This window comes from Lynx canadensis, chromosome A1 (assembly GCF_007474595.2).
Source record: "Lynx canadensis isolate LIC74 chromosome A1, mLynCan4.pri.v2, whole genome shotgun sequence".
Taxonomy (NCBI): Eukaryota; Metazoa; Chordata; class Mammalia; order Carnivora; family Felidae; genus Lynx; species Lynx canadensis.
The window spans coordinates 133,945,753-133,962,756 of record NC_044303.2 but is presented as its reverse complement, the minus strand read 5'-3'; the positions used below and the strand labels follow the sequence as shown (position 1 = coordinate 133,962,756).

At 40.1% G+C, this 17,004-nt stretch overlaps 1 protein-coding gene across 1 annotated transcript in view; it reads right to left on the bottom strand.

The window, feature by feature from the left end:
* The window catches only part of MAST4 (microtubule associated serine/threonine kinase family member 4), a 567,608-nt gene that overhangs the window by 383,772 nt on the left and 166,832 nt on the right, over nucleotides 1–17,004 (bottom strand). The window contains exon 3 of the mRNA XM_030322252.1: nucleotides 8,598–8,722. Within this exon, the coding sequence (XP_030178112.1) occupies nucleotides 8,598–8,722 (125 nt within the window). The remainder of the gene's footprint in view (nucleotides 1–8,597; nucleotides 8,723–17,004) is intronic.

Below are 17,004 nucleotides of genomic sequence, written 5' to 3'. Positions count from 1 at the left end.
ATTGAGAGCCTAGCAATTCAACTAGTCCAGGCTCCAGGAAGCAGAACTAGAGGAGCCTCGGAAAACTCTCAGTTCTTACAATTATGGACCTAGACATTTATGAATAAACAACTATCATCTAAGCACTAAATATATATAAGGCAGTGCCCTTGGTGCTAAAAATTACAGTGCAGAGAAGAGAGCTGAGATGCCAAGACTTGGCATTCTCTGGATCATCTCATAATGAACAGGTTAACCAGCTCCTAAACAGGTATACTAGTTGGGTAAGTGGGTAATAAATGAAACCTAAGCTTTAACATACACAATGATATCTAAACATTATATGGTATTACTGTTATAAATTCATTTAAATCCCCTGTATGATGCTAAGTAATTAAAACAGGGCACGCCTTCTGACTCTTGAAATCCCACAAGATATTTATGGGCACCATTCATCACACTGCCACTCAAATGACTTTGATAACAGGAAGTCCACACTTGACCAGTCTGTCCAGTCACACCCACATAGAGAGGCGCTTCCGCAGGCATCCATCCCGTCCTTCCCAGGAAGGATAACATACACACAAAGTCATGGCTATTTTTTAATCTTTGCAAATGTAAGGAAGAGAAAACTAAGAGGAGAAGTTTCAAGTGCCTACTTCTGGCTGCAATTTCATTTTAGAAAAAAAAAAACCCTGCCTCCCCACCTGACAAAATAAGTAGTTTTTCACTCATTAATAAACTGAATCACAACACACTCAATATATGTTTTTCTGCTAATTATTCTCAGAGTACCCCAGCACGTTTAGAGTAAGGAGACACGTTTAGAGTATCTCTTCACGGGGACAGGAGTTGGATTATAACAAGGATTTTATAGTTCAATTTTAATCTGATCTTTGATTTATAGAGTCCTGTTAAACCAGCCACTCTGTGGATGGGCCCAGGTGAGCCTATAATGAGATTTATCTTCATGGATTAGGCCTGACCTATAATAATCTGCTCAGGGCTCCCTACTGCTATTTCAGCACTGAGTTATGAAAATTCATCCCTTCACTATAAACAGAACCTAGCTCAGAGGGTAATAACTCGGAGATGTATTACTCCTGGAATATAAGCACTCTTGAGACTCTGATTATAATGTCCACAGCTGAAGGCACTATTTCACAATTGAGATTACTACTTTCCAGATGAAAAAAATTCTGAACTATGGAATAATGCCTTCAGCCACATACACTGTAATCACACTCAGGAGTTCTTATATCCCAAGAGCAACACAGGTTACCAACAGTTGGTATGGTAAGGTGATTTAGGGAATGGAAGGAAGTTACAGGAAGAAGCAAGGATAAGCCTAACTTCACATTTGCTTTATCCAGAGGCTTTGATGTAAGAGTTCAACATGCCAAATAACCTTATCAACTTCACTAAAAACCTGACAAATTTACACTAGTTATTTTTCAAATAAACAAGCGAAGTTCTTTTTTTTTTTTTTTTTTTTTTTTTTAACACGACAATGTTGACTGCTGGCCAGGGTGTAGTGAAATGCACTTCCTCAATATATGTATGCATAAATCTGGACAGTGTTCATAGAAACAATATTTAGCAGAAATACAGAGAACTTTCATAATGCTCACATCCTTTGCCACAGTGATTCTACTCCAAGAAGTTACCCTGGAAACGTAATTAGAGGTGAACCAGGACTTATTAAAAGCCTGTTCAGCACCATTATCTGCAATAAGAAAAACTTGGAAATAACCTAAAGGGAGAAATTTTGAGAAATCCACACATTCAAGTATTATGCAGCCTTTAAATTATTGAGTCACACTGGGTAAGGAGAAATGCTAACTCATAGTTGTATTCTACAACTTTTGTTAAGCAATCTATCCAAGGGCATTCAAATTGTTCCTCCATCAATATTTAACAGATCCTCTCTCGGAGTTAACTAATTGGACTTCAGCTCAGGTTTTTGTTTTTGAGCTATAAGGCTAATGAAGTATTGATATAATATTAAATGACTGCAAATAAAGTCCGTACTCTAAATAAATGCTGACATTATGCCAGTGCATTGTGAATGAATTAAAAAGGAAAAATGCACTTTTGCATACATTTAGTGAATTTTCCCTGACTCTTCATAATGCATTTTTGCAAATGGAAAAGATGAATATTCATCAACCCTCTTTGAATCTATTACAGTTTAAATAGTTTTGTCTTAATATTCATAGTACATCATGAAATGTAATTTTTTCATTAAAAGAAATGGATACTATGTCAAAAAAAGGGCCACTGAAGAAACATAAAATTATACCACTGAACCTAACAGTAAGAGTTGAAGAGCATTATTTGAAAGCACTTCCCTCTTTCAAAACCGTTAGCTATTCTAGCAAGTATCTTCTCCCAGGTTGTCGTGTTGATGAATACTAAGTGAAAATGAGCAAGAAAGAAACAAGCTGGTTCACCAACATGCAAGAGGGACAAAAAGGTTACACTATGGCTCATTATCAGGTGATCTGACAGAAAGGGCTCATTTCCCTCCTTGCTGATAATACCACTCATCTAAGCCTGACAACCCCAAGGAACCATCTTTCTGATAAACCCCAGGTAGACCAACATCAGCATTTCCTAAGTGACAGGCACCAGACAAAGGACTGCCCGTGAGTTGGCTCATATAATCCTCACAATAACCTGAGGAGGTTACAATCATTAGCCTCTCTTCACAGATGAGGAAACCAAGGCTTACACAGCTATTAAGGACTAGAGAGTGGAGATGATCTCTTAACCACTCTGCTTTCCCCCCTCATTCCCTTTTTCCAACTTAACCACTAAGGTCTACTTCCTGAATGTACTTTCCATGGTTAACTGCTCTCTGGCTTGAAGAGCTTCTTGATTAGGCTAAACAATATAAACCTGGGGCACCTGGGTGGCTCAGTCCGTTGAGCGTCCAACTCTTGGATTCAGCTCAGGTCATGATCTCACAGTTCAAGGGTTCAAGCCCTACATCGGGCTGTGCACTGACAGCACAGAGCCTGCTTGGAATTCTCTCTGTCCTCTCTCTCTGACCTTCCCCACCCCCTCTCTCAAAATAAATAAACATTTTTTTAAAGTTTAATAAATAAATAAATACAAAAAAATAACATAAGCCTAAAAAGTTTATCGCAGATTAAAAATGAGCACACAAACAAACAAACAAAAAAACCAACAACCCATTCTAGGGCATTGAAAACATACAGAAAGGAAATATTTTCGCTTCTGCATTCTTCAAGTCCTCAGTGGGCAGCTACTATGTGCCAGCACTATTCTATGTCCTGGGAAGACAGCTGGGAACACAGAAAATCTCTTTACTCTCATTAATTTTTCATTAGAGTAGTTAATAGATATGTAATAAGGTAAGCCAATCGTGTAGCATACTGAATGGGGATAAAGCTAAGGAGTAAATCAGAGTGTCCAGCATGCAATGTGGGGGAAATGTTTCAAACAACATGGCCAAGGAAGACCTCAACAAGAGAAGATGTATTACGGGCATGAGCAGAGGAGGCTCAAGATTCAAATCAAACAGAAAACAGGGGAAAAACACTGTAAACTAGTTTTTACCATGTTTCTACCATCTGTCCATTACTCCAAAGTACAAAAGAAGTGAGGATTTCATTTGAGGGCCACATATATTATTTTTAAACTGTAATCACCAAGGCTTACAACCTTATTTTCCTACAGAAAAATAAGTTACCACTGGTCCTGCTTTTGTCTCTTGAAATTTCCATCTTTCTTGCCAGAAAGCAGCATCTGTATAAATCCCCCTGCTTTTGACAACTCTGACTTCTTTGATAAACTACCCATGTGTGTGGGGAGGGACAGAAAGATGGAAGAAGCAAATGGGGAAATGAGTTTTCCCCTCTTCAGATTAATGTATATGAAGTATACATCTGACACTTCATCAGCACTCCCGGCTGGTGTCCCAGCAGGCGGACACTGGCTAAGCATGTATCCTGCCAGCTACCAGGCTACTTAGGATGAATTGGCAACGTGCCATTTATCTGAAATGCCCAATGTGTCTGGGAGAGGGAACACAACTACATTTAGCATTGCCAAGGAAAACTAGATACTTCAGGCTAGGAATTAATCTCCTCCTTGAGAAGGTAGTTAGCATTACCCTCAAGCGTGCCTATGGCATTTAAATCACTATAGGTCATGCATTTACTAAAATTCATACCTACCAAACCACGAGGCCTTCATTTATATCTTACTAACATATCAATACCTCTCAGGTTGAGAGTCTGTACTTTTCAGAAATGTTTATTGTTGTGTTGAACAGGAAATTCTGTTTTATCAAGTGCAGTGCTGTCATTTGGACATAAATCACTTGGATTCCAGTTTTTCCAATTTTTCCACACTTGACGACACACATTGCTTCAACTTACTTCTTCCACGGACCCACAAAACAGTGAAATCAACGGGACCATATCAGGTCTCCTTACAAGCATATTAACCACATTTTCTTGAATGTGGACAGTGATCCTCTCTTGACGAACTGGGTCACCCTATTTTTTGAGTGGCTGGTGTGAAACTACATGGAATTTGGCTCATTTCATGGACTTCAAGGCTAATGGCAAATCTAACACAGAGAACAACAAAAACAAAGAGGTATTTAGATGGATGGTCTTATTAGGCCACCCATTCCAGCACACAGCATTGCAACATCACTCTTGCCTTGCAACTAAAGCCATGTGTCACTTTGTGGGAATAATTACTCGTTCCATCAGCCATATTTACTGAATGCTTCCCACGTGCAAGGAGTTGTGCCAGGAGCAGTGAGGTCCAGATTCAGAGGAGACAGGAATTCTGCCCTCAAGGAGCCTGCAGTCTAGCAGCAGGTATCAGGGACCAACACAAAGAACTAAAACCGATGGTGCACAATGGTAAACAAGAGTCAGGAGAAAGGGTGATTTATAGCCCTGAGATGGGGGGGGGGGGGCTCTGAGATGGGGTGTGGGGAGGGAGGTGGCAAGGGGATTGAGGATAGTGGCCTGGAAAGAGGGTCAGGGTGAAGCACATTGTTCTGTTCAGTGCACCACGCTAAAAATCGCTTTTTGAGAAGGAAAAGGGAAAAAAGGAAAAAGGGAAAAGTAAGTTCTAGTAAGTGGACATTTCCACCTCCGGAGCATCATCCTCTATCACTACAGAGATAGATAGTTGTAATCAGGAAGATAATTTAGATGTCATCCAATCCAAGAAATAGCAAACAGATTAACCGTAATGGTTCTGCAAAGGGTATCCAAAGCCAAAAAAGTCATTAACCTGGACTGAGTGACATACCAAAATCAGCAATATGGCCAGAAATGTGGGCAGATCGCAGAACTATGAGGAAAATAAGATGGTACTCTGCCTGGCAGCTCTCCTCCAGCTGCCACTGCTCTTTCGACAATGGAACAGGAGGGCGGGCACAAGGGGAGATGACTTGGTCAAACAACCCGAAAACAGTTTTCCTTAAACTATAATCAGGAAGCAGTGAAACCTCTAAAGGAAAGATATGATGAGAGTTACATTTTAAACTTTCACTGTCCGGCATAAATGGTTAACCATAGTCTGGCTTCTGTACTCAAGCTTACCCATAATAGGTTAGCAACAGAAGTAATTACACTGCTAACATTTGAGACTTGTTATGTGCCAGGTACTATTTTAAGTTTGCTCTCGATGGTATTTTAGCACTTTTTCTAGTTTTGCTCTCAAGCAAACAGTGGAAAAACTTGCAGGGCAGGTAAGCCAGTAATTTAATGACACTTTGCTAAGAATCTCATCAGACAGATTTTAGAGAGTACTCTTTTGTATTTTCTATTAATAGCTCTCTTTATCTTTTTATCTTATTCCCAAGCCTTAGGTCACCTGACATGTGTTTTAAGAATGAATGAATCAATTTCTGTTTCTGACTATGTGACTACCAGTATTACCTAAGATATATTCCCTTTAACAGTGCTTTTTAATCAGAATAATTTACTTGGCAATAAACAATACAAGATTACTATCTAAGTGTTAAGAGTAATATTGCAGTGACCAAAAACCACTTCTGTTTAAAAAAAAAAAATCACTGGGGCACCTGGGTGGCTCAGTTGGTTAAGCGTCCAACTTCAGCTCAGGTCACAATCTCGCGGTTTGTGGATTAGAGCCCTGTGGATTTGAGTTGGGCGCTGTGCTGACAGCTTGGAGCCTGGATCCTGCTTAGGATTCTGTGTCTCCTTCTCTCTCTGCTCCTACCCTGCTTGCTCGCTCGCTCTCGCTCTCTCTCTCAAAACAATAAACATTAAAAAAAAAAATTTTAAAGCACTAATTCTGAGTAATTTCCCTCTTTCCTTAAAAAGTAAATGCTTTCAGTAAAATAAGCTTTTAATATAATTGCCCAAGAAGAAAAACTAAAATTGAACTTGGGGATGGAACGAAGGCAAATTCTAACTACTATCGTTGTAAACATACCTTTAAATATAAGTCTCCAAATTTTCATGAGAGGAAAAAGATGAACTCTGATTTCAAAATCATAGTCAATTTTGAAGTCATAAATTTTCTGAAAGACACTTTTTTAGGGATAACTATTCACTATGTTCATAATCTTTATTATTCTAGAAGCAAAATCAGGGAATCCCGAAGTTGAATTCCAGAGACTCCTTAAATACCTCTTTTCATCTTGCAGATACAGCTGAGTTGATACAATCTGAGAAACTAAGTGATCTGCCCAAGTTTATACAGCTACCTAATGGCAAAAGCAAGACTAGAATCTCAACCTAAATCAAATCTCCCTGATTACTGAATAATTCTCAAATATCCAACTTATTCATTACCAATGCATAAGATTATAAGGCACCGCAATGCACTCATTTATTATTTGCATTATCATCAGTAAAACATGTTTAAAAACCTATTCCCGTACCATACAACTCTACCGCTAGAGCAAAAGTAACTTGTACCGACTTCTAGGCTGTGCCAAAGGTTGAAGTAGAGAAGTAATACACCCAGGAGAAAAAAAAAAAAATTCTAGTAAGCATTGTGATTGAAAATAAAAATGAGGGGCACCTAGGCAGCTCAGTCAGTTAAGCATCTGACGGACTCAGGTCATGATCTCACGAATCTTCAGTTCAAGCCCCACGTTGGACTCTGTGCTGACAGCCCGGAGCCTGGAGCCTACTTTGGATTCTGTGTATCCCTCCCTCTCTTTGTCCCTCCCCTGCTCAGGCTCTGTCTCTGTCTCTCTCTTCAAAATAAACAGTAAAAAAAAAAAAAAAAAAAAAAAAAAAAAAAAAATTTTTTTTTAAAGGAAAATAAAGATGAACACTGAAAAACCTGGAAAAAAAATTCAGGAGTCCAAACTACTAACATATATACAAACATGGGTGCCACGTGCCAAGGGGTAAATGCGGATCGAGTGCTGAGGTTGGAATAATCACCGTTTTCAATTACTACCAAAAACAAACAAACAAACATACAAACAAACAGGTGTCACCAATGGATGAGAAATCTAGGGGAAATTTTTGACCAAATATGTTCACATGGCCTGAAATCTATCTCTCTACAGAATGCTTATCGTTTGCAAGAGTTAAAAATCAAACTAGGGTGGAGAAATTAAACACTGCCATGATGGGGGCGGGGGAGGGGGGGTGGCAAAATTAACATCACAATGAAGGGCAGACCGACTTCAGGGGCCTGCAGGAGGCAAGCCCTGAAAGGAAACATTACCACCCATGTCCTATTCTGGCCTGGAATGCAAAATGTGACTTTCCCCAAGAGGAAACATTACACATATCAAACATGTGTAATATGAGAAACATTACATTTTTTTTTCATTGGGAGGAGAACTATAGTCTTCAAAAATGTCTGTGTCATAAAAGGCAAAGAAAGGCTGTGGCAACTTTCCAGATTGATAGAGACTAAATAGATATGACAATTAAATGCAATATATGGCCCCAGACTGAATCCTATCCTGGAGGCTGAAGAAAAATGCCATACAGGACATTATCGTGCCAATTGATTAAACTGAAATACAGAATGGAGCATACATAAAAGGCTTATGGCAGCCATAAATTTGCCACTGTTCGTAACTGTGATAACAAATGGCCATAACACAAACAGTTTACTCCCAAACAGTTCAAAAAATTATCTGAGTGTGTGGACACATATATGCATATACACACACAGGTATACATCTACATCGACATATATACAAGGAAAGAGAAAAAGCACATGAAAAAGCGAATTTGGCAAGAGATTAATAGCTGAATCAAGGTAAGGACCCACCATGTTCTACTGATTTTTCATATTCTTGCAACTTTTAGTAAGTTTGGAATTATTTTCAAATAAGGCATTTAAGACAAAAATCTCACAAATATTTTCATTTCTTTTGAAGGAAGAGGGGAGACAGTCAAGTAGAGACAAACGGTACAGATTAGGCAGGAGGGATGGAGACAAGCCTTGGAAAAAATTAGCACACTCAGAGCAAAATATTGCACATTGCCAAATCTGTGCTTAACGTTAAATGTGGTTGTAAGTTCAAACCTAGTTAAACTCAATAAACTTAAAATAGTCCCCAGGGAGGTGGAGAGACGGCATCACCCGATGCTGTGCTTAAAGAGGCAGAGGACACTCACCAGGCTGGCGGTGAGCGAGGGCGCAGACTGGCCCAAGGCCTGGCTGCGCATGCGCACGAGGTTGGACGTCTCCGCCGAGGTGCCCCAGGCCTGCCCTGCCACGGGGTTTGGAAGCAGGTACCGCCCTGTGGGGGTGAAACATAAGACAGTGTAAGCGGCAGGCAAAACATCAGTAATTCTGTGGCAAGGGCCAGTCCCTTCTTGGCCATCCTTCTAAACTGCTTCTGTCACACTCCTTACATTTATTAACAGCAACAAGGGTAATGCTGTTTTACTTAAGTCAGGAGATCCAGGGGCAAGTTGTGACCCTGATTTCCCACATGAACCCAAGTAAACCTCCTCCCCTCCAGCATCTGTACCTTTCGGCCAGCACAGGATAAAGCACCTTGTTACTTCTGCCCATTCCATAGGAACTTGCCAAGGATGCATATAAACCCAAAAAACATTCTTAGCATCATAGAAGGAAACAGAAGCACGTTCAAAGGGACTTTTTCAGTATCTACTACAAAAAACTGATCTCAAAATCAACCAGAAAAAAGTCAACAAAATGGAGATCATGGTCAACAAAACAAAGAGTTGGAATTCTGTCAAGGTGAAATGGGTCTGGTGCCTCTTTCTCAAAGCTCCTCTGTCTGAAGAACTGATGGTCATCCAACCATGTCCACAGGACACACATGGTATTCATCTGCATAAATCAGGACATCAATGTCAGTCTAGGTTCACTGAGCAATTTACATCAACCTTGAACTCTAATGTATTGGTATGCCTTTAAAAGTCCAACAGTTGAACAAATTTACATTGCCTTACTTCTTCACCACAAGGACTGGACTAGTTATCAACACCCAAGAAATAAGACTTCCTTTTTTTTTTTTTTTTTTTAGCATTTATTTATTTATTTTGAGAGAGACAGAGACAGCATGAGTGAAAGAAGGGAGAGAGAGAATTCCAAGCAGTCTCTGGGCTGCCAGCACAGAGCCCAATATGGGGCTCAAACCCATGAAGCTGTGAGATCATGACCTGAGCTAAAACCAAGAGTCAGACACTTAACCAACTGAGCCACCCAGGTGCCCCAAGAAATAAGGCTTCTTGACTTTAGGAAGTTAGGATGGATGTGAATAGTCACACAGTAATGGAGCTCAGTTAAAAGTAGAAACCATGATTGATTTTTATCCGTTTCACCCTAATACATGCACAACGACTGGCCATAGTAGGTGCTCGTGAAATATCCACAGAATGATAAAAGAACAAATGGGCACATCTTTCTCAAACAACAAACAGGCACAAAGAAAGGATGGCAGGCAACGTGGAGAACCTCATCCAAGGACTGGGGAGGGGAGGATCGGCATTCCAGCCATATACCTCTCAGATACATGGAAGAATGCATCACATGTGGCTGATGGCCCTGAAGCCGAGGCAATATGTGGATTTTCCCCGGCAGATCTGTTCCTTGTAGTAGAGCCTCACTCTCTTACTCAGGCATGCACCCCACAAGCCTACCCCACTGGTTAATAAGTGTTGCAATATAAAGTGATTTACTAGCAGTGTGCATGGTAACTACCAGCACTATCCGAGTACAGTAGTGAGCTGCAGCTGCCATCACTGTCCATGCTAAGAGGTCTAACTCTTGAATTCAAGTACTCTCAGAAATGTGTATCTTTTTTTTTTAATGCTATTTATTTTGGAGAGAGAAATAGACAGACTGCAAGCAGGGGAGGAGCAGAGAGGGAGAGCGACACAGAATCTGAAGCAGGCTCCAGGGTCTGAGCTGCCAGCACAGAGCCCGATGCGGGGCTCGAACTCAAACTGTGAGATCATGACCTGAGCCCAAGCTGGATGCCCAACCAGCTGAGCCACCCAGGCGCCCCAGAAATGTATCTTAATGGCAAAGGAAACACTTACTTTGCCAAAATTTCTCTTTTGCACCATTATATAGTGAAAGCACACCCTACAGAAAATGAGGTCTGCTTCTGAGATCCCGATCTTGCCTCAGTGACAACAGGGAACACGTTATTCAACCTCTCCTGGCCTTGGTTTTTCTGTCTCTAAAATGGAGAGAATGCGGTTGACTATTGTTGAGGGCATCAAAGAATTTTTTTAACTAAAGCGCTCAGTAAAAGTTAGCTATATAGTCCAAACAGTAGTAAAAATGGTAAGTATCATTTTCACGTGGATTTGGTTTCTTTTCACTCACAAATAGATAACGTAAATATAAAGGAAAAAAGTCACCTAAAATCGCACCAGGGAAAATCACTATCAACATTTCAGTGATTTTCTGCCAGGCTTTCTTTCTGCAACCTGTATTTTCTTGCAAAAAGGGGATCATACTGATTTTTGTCCCCACATAAGAGATTATGAACTTTTCCAAACAAATAAATATGGCAAACACCCATTAAGTGAAGCACAAACTCTACCACTGAAAATTCAAACATAATTACCCTCTGTGATTCTGGTCACCACCTCAAAAACATTCAGGTACATTTTCAGACAAGATAGATCACAGATTTAAAGTCCAGATTTTTAATTTTTTTTTCCTAGTCTTATTTTAAAACATGAACTAAAAGCTGAAGTATGAGGGGCTTTGGGCAATCTGTCCCCTTTAGACCCAAAGGCAGGACATTAATAAAAAAGGATAATAAACCAGAGACTACATTTAAGAATATTAAGGGGCGCCTGGGTGGCGCAGTCGGTTAAGCATCCGACTTCAGCCAGGTCACGATCTCGCGGTCCGTGAGTTCGAGCCCCGCGTCGGGCTCTGGGCTGATGGCTCAGAGCCTGGAGCCTGCTTCCGATTCTGTGTCTCCCTCTCTCTCTGCCCCTCCCCCGTTCATGCTCTGTCTCTCTCTGTCCCAAAAAATAAATAAATGTTGAAAAAAAATTTTTAAAAAAAAGAATATTAAGATCAGTATTACATGAATAAATGATTTAAGAGAGAAATAACTCTATTTGAAAGACATCATTTGTTAATAATGTAGCAACCTCCAGTAATCAGAACACGTGGATTTTTTTCTTCCAATCCCTTGTATTTCTTTTCCTATATTTGGTTTTATATTTTCTTTGTTCATATTTCAGAAAAGAATCCTGGTAGGAGGTTTAGAAGCTACGTTATGTCCAGGTTTACATGATGGAGAAAACCTACTATGGCCTCACCACAGCTCTGCCCCTGGTGCTTCGTTTAAAAAAAAAACACAAAAATAAACTAAGGGTAGATACGAAAACAGTTGAAGAACTTAATTAGCAATAGAAAAACTTACAATGCAAACATTTCAGTTCACTGAAAAATTTTATAAATCAGTCCTTTTTTTTTTCTTTTAGGAAATAATTGTTAGACTATCTCCCTATAACCCTCGAGAAGAAAAAAGTATGTATTTATTTCTATATCCTCACTACCAGGCACAGTGCCTGGCACTTAGTAAGTGCTCAATAAATGTTTGTTGCCTGAAATTCAGCCAAACTACACTATTTGACCCATGCGTGATCAAGTGTGAACAGAAAGAATAAAACTAAACTAATCATTTTCTTTAATTTCATTCGCAGCATAGCATAATAGCTAAAAATCCATTGAGGCCTTACTGTATGCCAGGCACTTCCAACATCTTAACAACCCTATGGTGTACTAGGGAATATTACCTGAACTATAACACCCAGAGAGGGCACACAGCCAGCCCCCTTTTCGGAAAAGATGAGAAATGGTAGCAGACTGGATTAAATGAGATAATGCACTGAATGCACTCAACCTGGGGCATTGGAAATAGTCAATATACTACTATCACTACTCAGATTATCATGAGAACTTTGTTAATTCCATCAACATCATCTCCCACCACCCTAGCAACAAAACAGGGCAATGTGTTCTTAGGCTGCAAAAAAAGAAAAATATTTAATAATATTAAAATCAAGAAGAGTATCTCTTTGTGGAAAGGATAAACAGCCAATTTGGAATTGTAGTAATCTCTGGCAGGGAAAATGGGGAATGGGTCCAGGGAGGAGTATGCTCTAATATTTTTATTGCTTTAAAAATCATACGCAGGTGATAATGGGGTCATGAGTTGAACTTAAAAGTTTAAAGAATTAAATTTTCACTTGTGGTTTTAATAAATTTAATATTTAATTTTGTTAATACAGCTGAAGAATGTGGCAAATATTAAGTTAAGCTAACGCTGGCTGGTATAGGTGTTTTGGTAAATTATTCTCTATTAATTTCTGAACATGATATATAACATTGCTTTTAATGATTCCTATCAAAATATGTGCTCCCTAATCTAATATGGCCAAGTAGCCAGGAGTACATTCCCTCCCCTGCTGGGGCCACATCAGGGAGGCTCTGCTGACGATAGGAAATCTCTGGTGGGTCTGGGTGGGGAAGCAAAGAGCCAAAAGGAACCATGAGGACACATACAGGGTCCCAGTATGAAAGTCATGGCAGCTGTGACCGGCAAAGTTTCCCTTTGTGCCATTGGGTGAACAGAACGGAAGCAGGGAAAGTTCTTGAATAAATCCTCAATGTAGGAAATTCACACGCTAGGATCCCTGCTAGGTGAACCCAGGCACGCTTCAGGTGGGAGGGGCACAGGCAAGCGGAACCGCCTCCCTTCCCTCCACAGACTCGGAAGCGTGCTCCAAACCCTTCAATTTCGTTAGATCTCAAAGGGCACTTGAAAGCAAGTAGAGACCACTGCTAACGGGACCCCCGTGTGCTCCCCTCCTCATAAGTCACTCTGTCTACTACTACCACGTACATTTTTTACGCTACCGTACCATATGTCAGTCTCATGTAGGTAGCAAGGCCAGATGTGTGCCTTGTCAAAGAAAAACAAGGCGTGATGTTCAAGCGGTAAGGACAGATTTTAATCAGTAGTAACTACTCAACAGGAAAAAGAGCCCAGTGTGAACTGAACTCACCTTCCATTTGAACACAATAACTGAGTGTTTTCAGAGAAGAATTAAGGAGTGGGGCAGGGAGCCAACAGGGGCTCAGTCGAGTCAGGGAAGTGAAAAATTACAAAGGGTTAGTCAGTGTAACTGCGATCAGGCCAACTCTGTCTGCCAGCTGGCAAATAATGAAAATTCAGATTCTATCCTCCCACGCAGGCTGAGAGACAGAGACCCTATCTGTTAGCCCAAACAAACAAACAAAAATTTTGACAGTCTTGAGTTTTCTCCGGCAGGCACTTTAAGAGGACTAGGGTCATCCTAAGGATATCACCTTGACCTTCAACCTGTGCTACTGTCTGTTCATGTCTTTATTGGTTAAGGTTGAAGCCTAGTTGAGAAGGAGGGCTCAGAGGAGCCTGGCTAGACTTTGGTCAAGGAGAGACTCTCTGTCAGGCTTCGATCTTTTTATTACATCAACAGACCCAAACCCAAAGGAGACATTTTGATGTGCAGTAACTCATCAGTTTTTGAATTCAGTTTGAACTAAATTTTTCAATTTAGTCTATGTATTAATCTCATACAATCTTCAAATCCGATAGGACATAAAAAAATAAATTTTGCCAATAATGGTAAAAATTACTCTAGTTATGGTTGATTCTATGGTCAGATTACTGAGTGCCAACTCTGACCCCCAAAAGCAATTCCATCACTTAATCATGAACTTCTCGAAGCCTCAGTTTCCTCAGCTGTAAAATAACTTATGGGGTGATGCTAAAATCTGAAAAGAAAAAACATTATATAATGGCCATTTAATAATATCAGCCTCAAAAATAAGAAACACGAAAAGCTACCCAAGACACAGCAGATTATAAGGTGGGCAAGAAATAAACTTGTATTAAGCCACTGGAAAAAAATAATTAAATTAGGAAACACTTATACACATATAAAATAAAATATTTATAATCCTGTCACTGGTTAAATTTTAGATGTCATTATTCTTGCATGAGTGTTATCCTTAGGAATCACACGAATGTCATAAATTGAATGGTCTGTTAGCACAGCACATGGGAGGTTTTTATTCCTGCCTAGACCCCCATTAGCGTTAATAGGGAAAAGAGGACAACAGATGGATTTAAGACAGTCATTAGAAGGCACTAACATCATGCCATACTTGGTAGTGGCTACATCAAACTTTATATAAATTCGCTTTTTGATGACTATCAAGAGCCTCTAAAAAGTATGTTGCTGTTGTATTCATGCATCATTTGCTGCCTACAATTTAAGAAAATTAGCATCTGTCAGCTGCATTATTCAGCTGCGCAGGGTGGAAATTAATGGATAATACCATTCCTAATTTCTTGTATGAGAGGTGAGCTTGCCTACCAATCTGGCCGCTTTATTTTAATACCAAACCGAGCTTGCTTGCTACAACTGGAACTGTGATTGGCCCTGTGCTCTTTGGAAACACATTTTAAAAATTCTGGTATGTTTATTATAACATTTATTACATATATTCTACTGACATAACTAGAAATTTAGAGGCAATAAACAGAGGTCCATAATAAAGCTGAGATCAATTGGCCAGAACAATGTAAGCACTTGTCAGGCTTCACCCACAGAGGTATGAGTTACTTGAATGAGGTTTTTACATTGGTTATTGTTATTGTTATTGTTCTGGTCACTGGGTCTCTACTTAACACAGTGGAAGATGTGCAGTCTTTTGAGATAATATATTAAAATAAGTAGATTGCCAAGCCTACACCCAGAATGTACCTCAGTTCTATCTAGGCTACATATGGTCTCTTTACTGGAGAGTGTTTTCCTTTGTTTCCACCCTGAATCCCAAGAAACAAGAAGACTTCCATAAATGCATGCTTTCAAACATGAAATACATGCTTGCAAAGCACCCCAAAGCTTCAAGTATCCCTCTGAAGTAGGAAAATACCAGGTCAGCAATAATTTTAGCAGAATGGCTATATAAAGAATTAAATATAGCCTCTGGAGAACTACTTTATCATCAGGGAATAATGGTACCTGACTAGATTTAAAAGCTTCCAGTAAAAAAGTTCCTTATCACCTGAAGTGCAACATAGATTTAGCCGTCAGTCCACAGTCTTACATTTTGGGTTATTTCTCTTGGACTACAAACAAGCCATCAAAGGGAAAATAAGAGCTAGTAACTACTAACAAAGCAGTCTTTAGATATGGCTTCCGGTGCTCAGTTATACATAAAACTCTGAAAAAGTTTGTTTATCCCTCTAAGGCACCAACCAGGAACAAAAGGAAGCTGAGGCAGCAGCTGTGTGGCTCTCAAGGGTTTTGGTGACGTGGGGGGAGCCATGAGAGGGAGAGAAGGAGAATGGGGGTGGCGATCCAGGGGTAAAGGAGCTGGGGACAAAAAGAACAAGGGTAGGTGACCACCATGCTGGTGCCAGGAGCAGGCAGACGGGGCCACACATTCAGCTCTTTCATTCTTTATCTTTCCATGTGGGCTACCATCCTGCTGCTGACCTGAGCATCTACTGAAGCTCTCCAGGAAGGCTCCCTGAAGTTCACATGCACCACTTCAGCAGGAGAGGGACATCCCAAAATGTTACCCTCCCCATCTCCTACTAAAACTCCCCTTGCTTAATTCCACCTCTGGGTATACACAGAAAAGAACTAAAAGCAGGGACTTGAACAGATATGTGTATACCAAGTTCATAGTCGTATTATTCACAATAGCCAAAAGATGGAAACAACCCAAACATCCACTGAAAGACGAACACGTAAACAGAACATTGTACTATATACATACAATGGAATAAGATTCAGCCTTAAAAAGGAAGGGAATTCTGATACATGCTACACATGGGTGAACCTTGATGACATGCTAAATGAAATCAGTCAGGCACAAAGGGACAAATATCGTATGATTCCACTTCTACGAAGTTCCTGGAATGGTCAATTTCATTGAGACAGAAAGTATAACCATGGATACTGGGGGCTGGGGAGAGAGGTAATGGAGACTAACTATTTAATGGGTACAGAGTTTCAGTTTGGGAAGAGGACAAAGTTCTGGAGATGGATGGCAGGGACAGTTGCACAACATTGTGAATGTACTTAACACCGCTGACCGCTTAAAAATGGTTAAAATGGTAAATTTTATAATGTATATTCACACACACACACACACACACACACACACACACACACACACAAAACAACCCTCACTTACTTGGCTGAAACCATTCGCCTTCCCAAGAAAACATAAGGTCCTTTTTGCTGTTCAGGAGGTATCCCCATTAAACCACATCAGCACCTGCTCTTGCAAATTACACTTAAATAACTTAACCCCTTGGAATCATTTGCAAGTCAGAGGAAATGAGTTTTTCCCAGAGCACTCCCAACTTTAGAAATGGAGAAAGGTCAAAGGTCAGGAGAAGTCACTGGCCGAATCAGGGAGAATGCATGAGTCAGCAGCCTCTGTCCTCAAGTATACTCCATCATCATCAAGGCATTCTTCTTCTCTGCTCCACTGCTCACTCCTAAACAT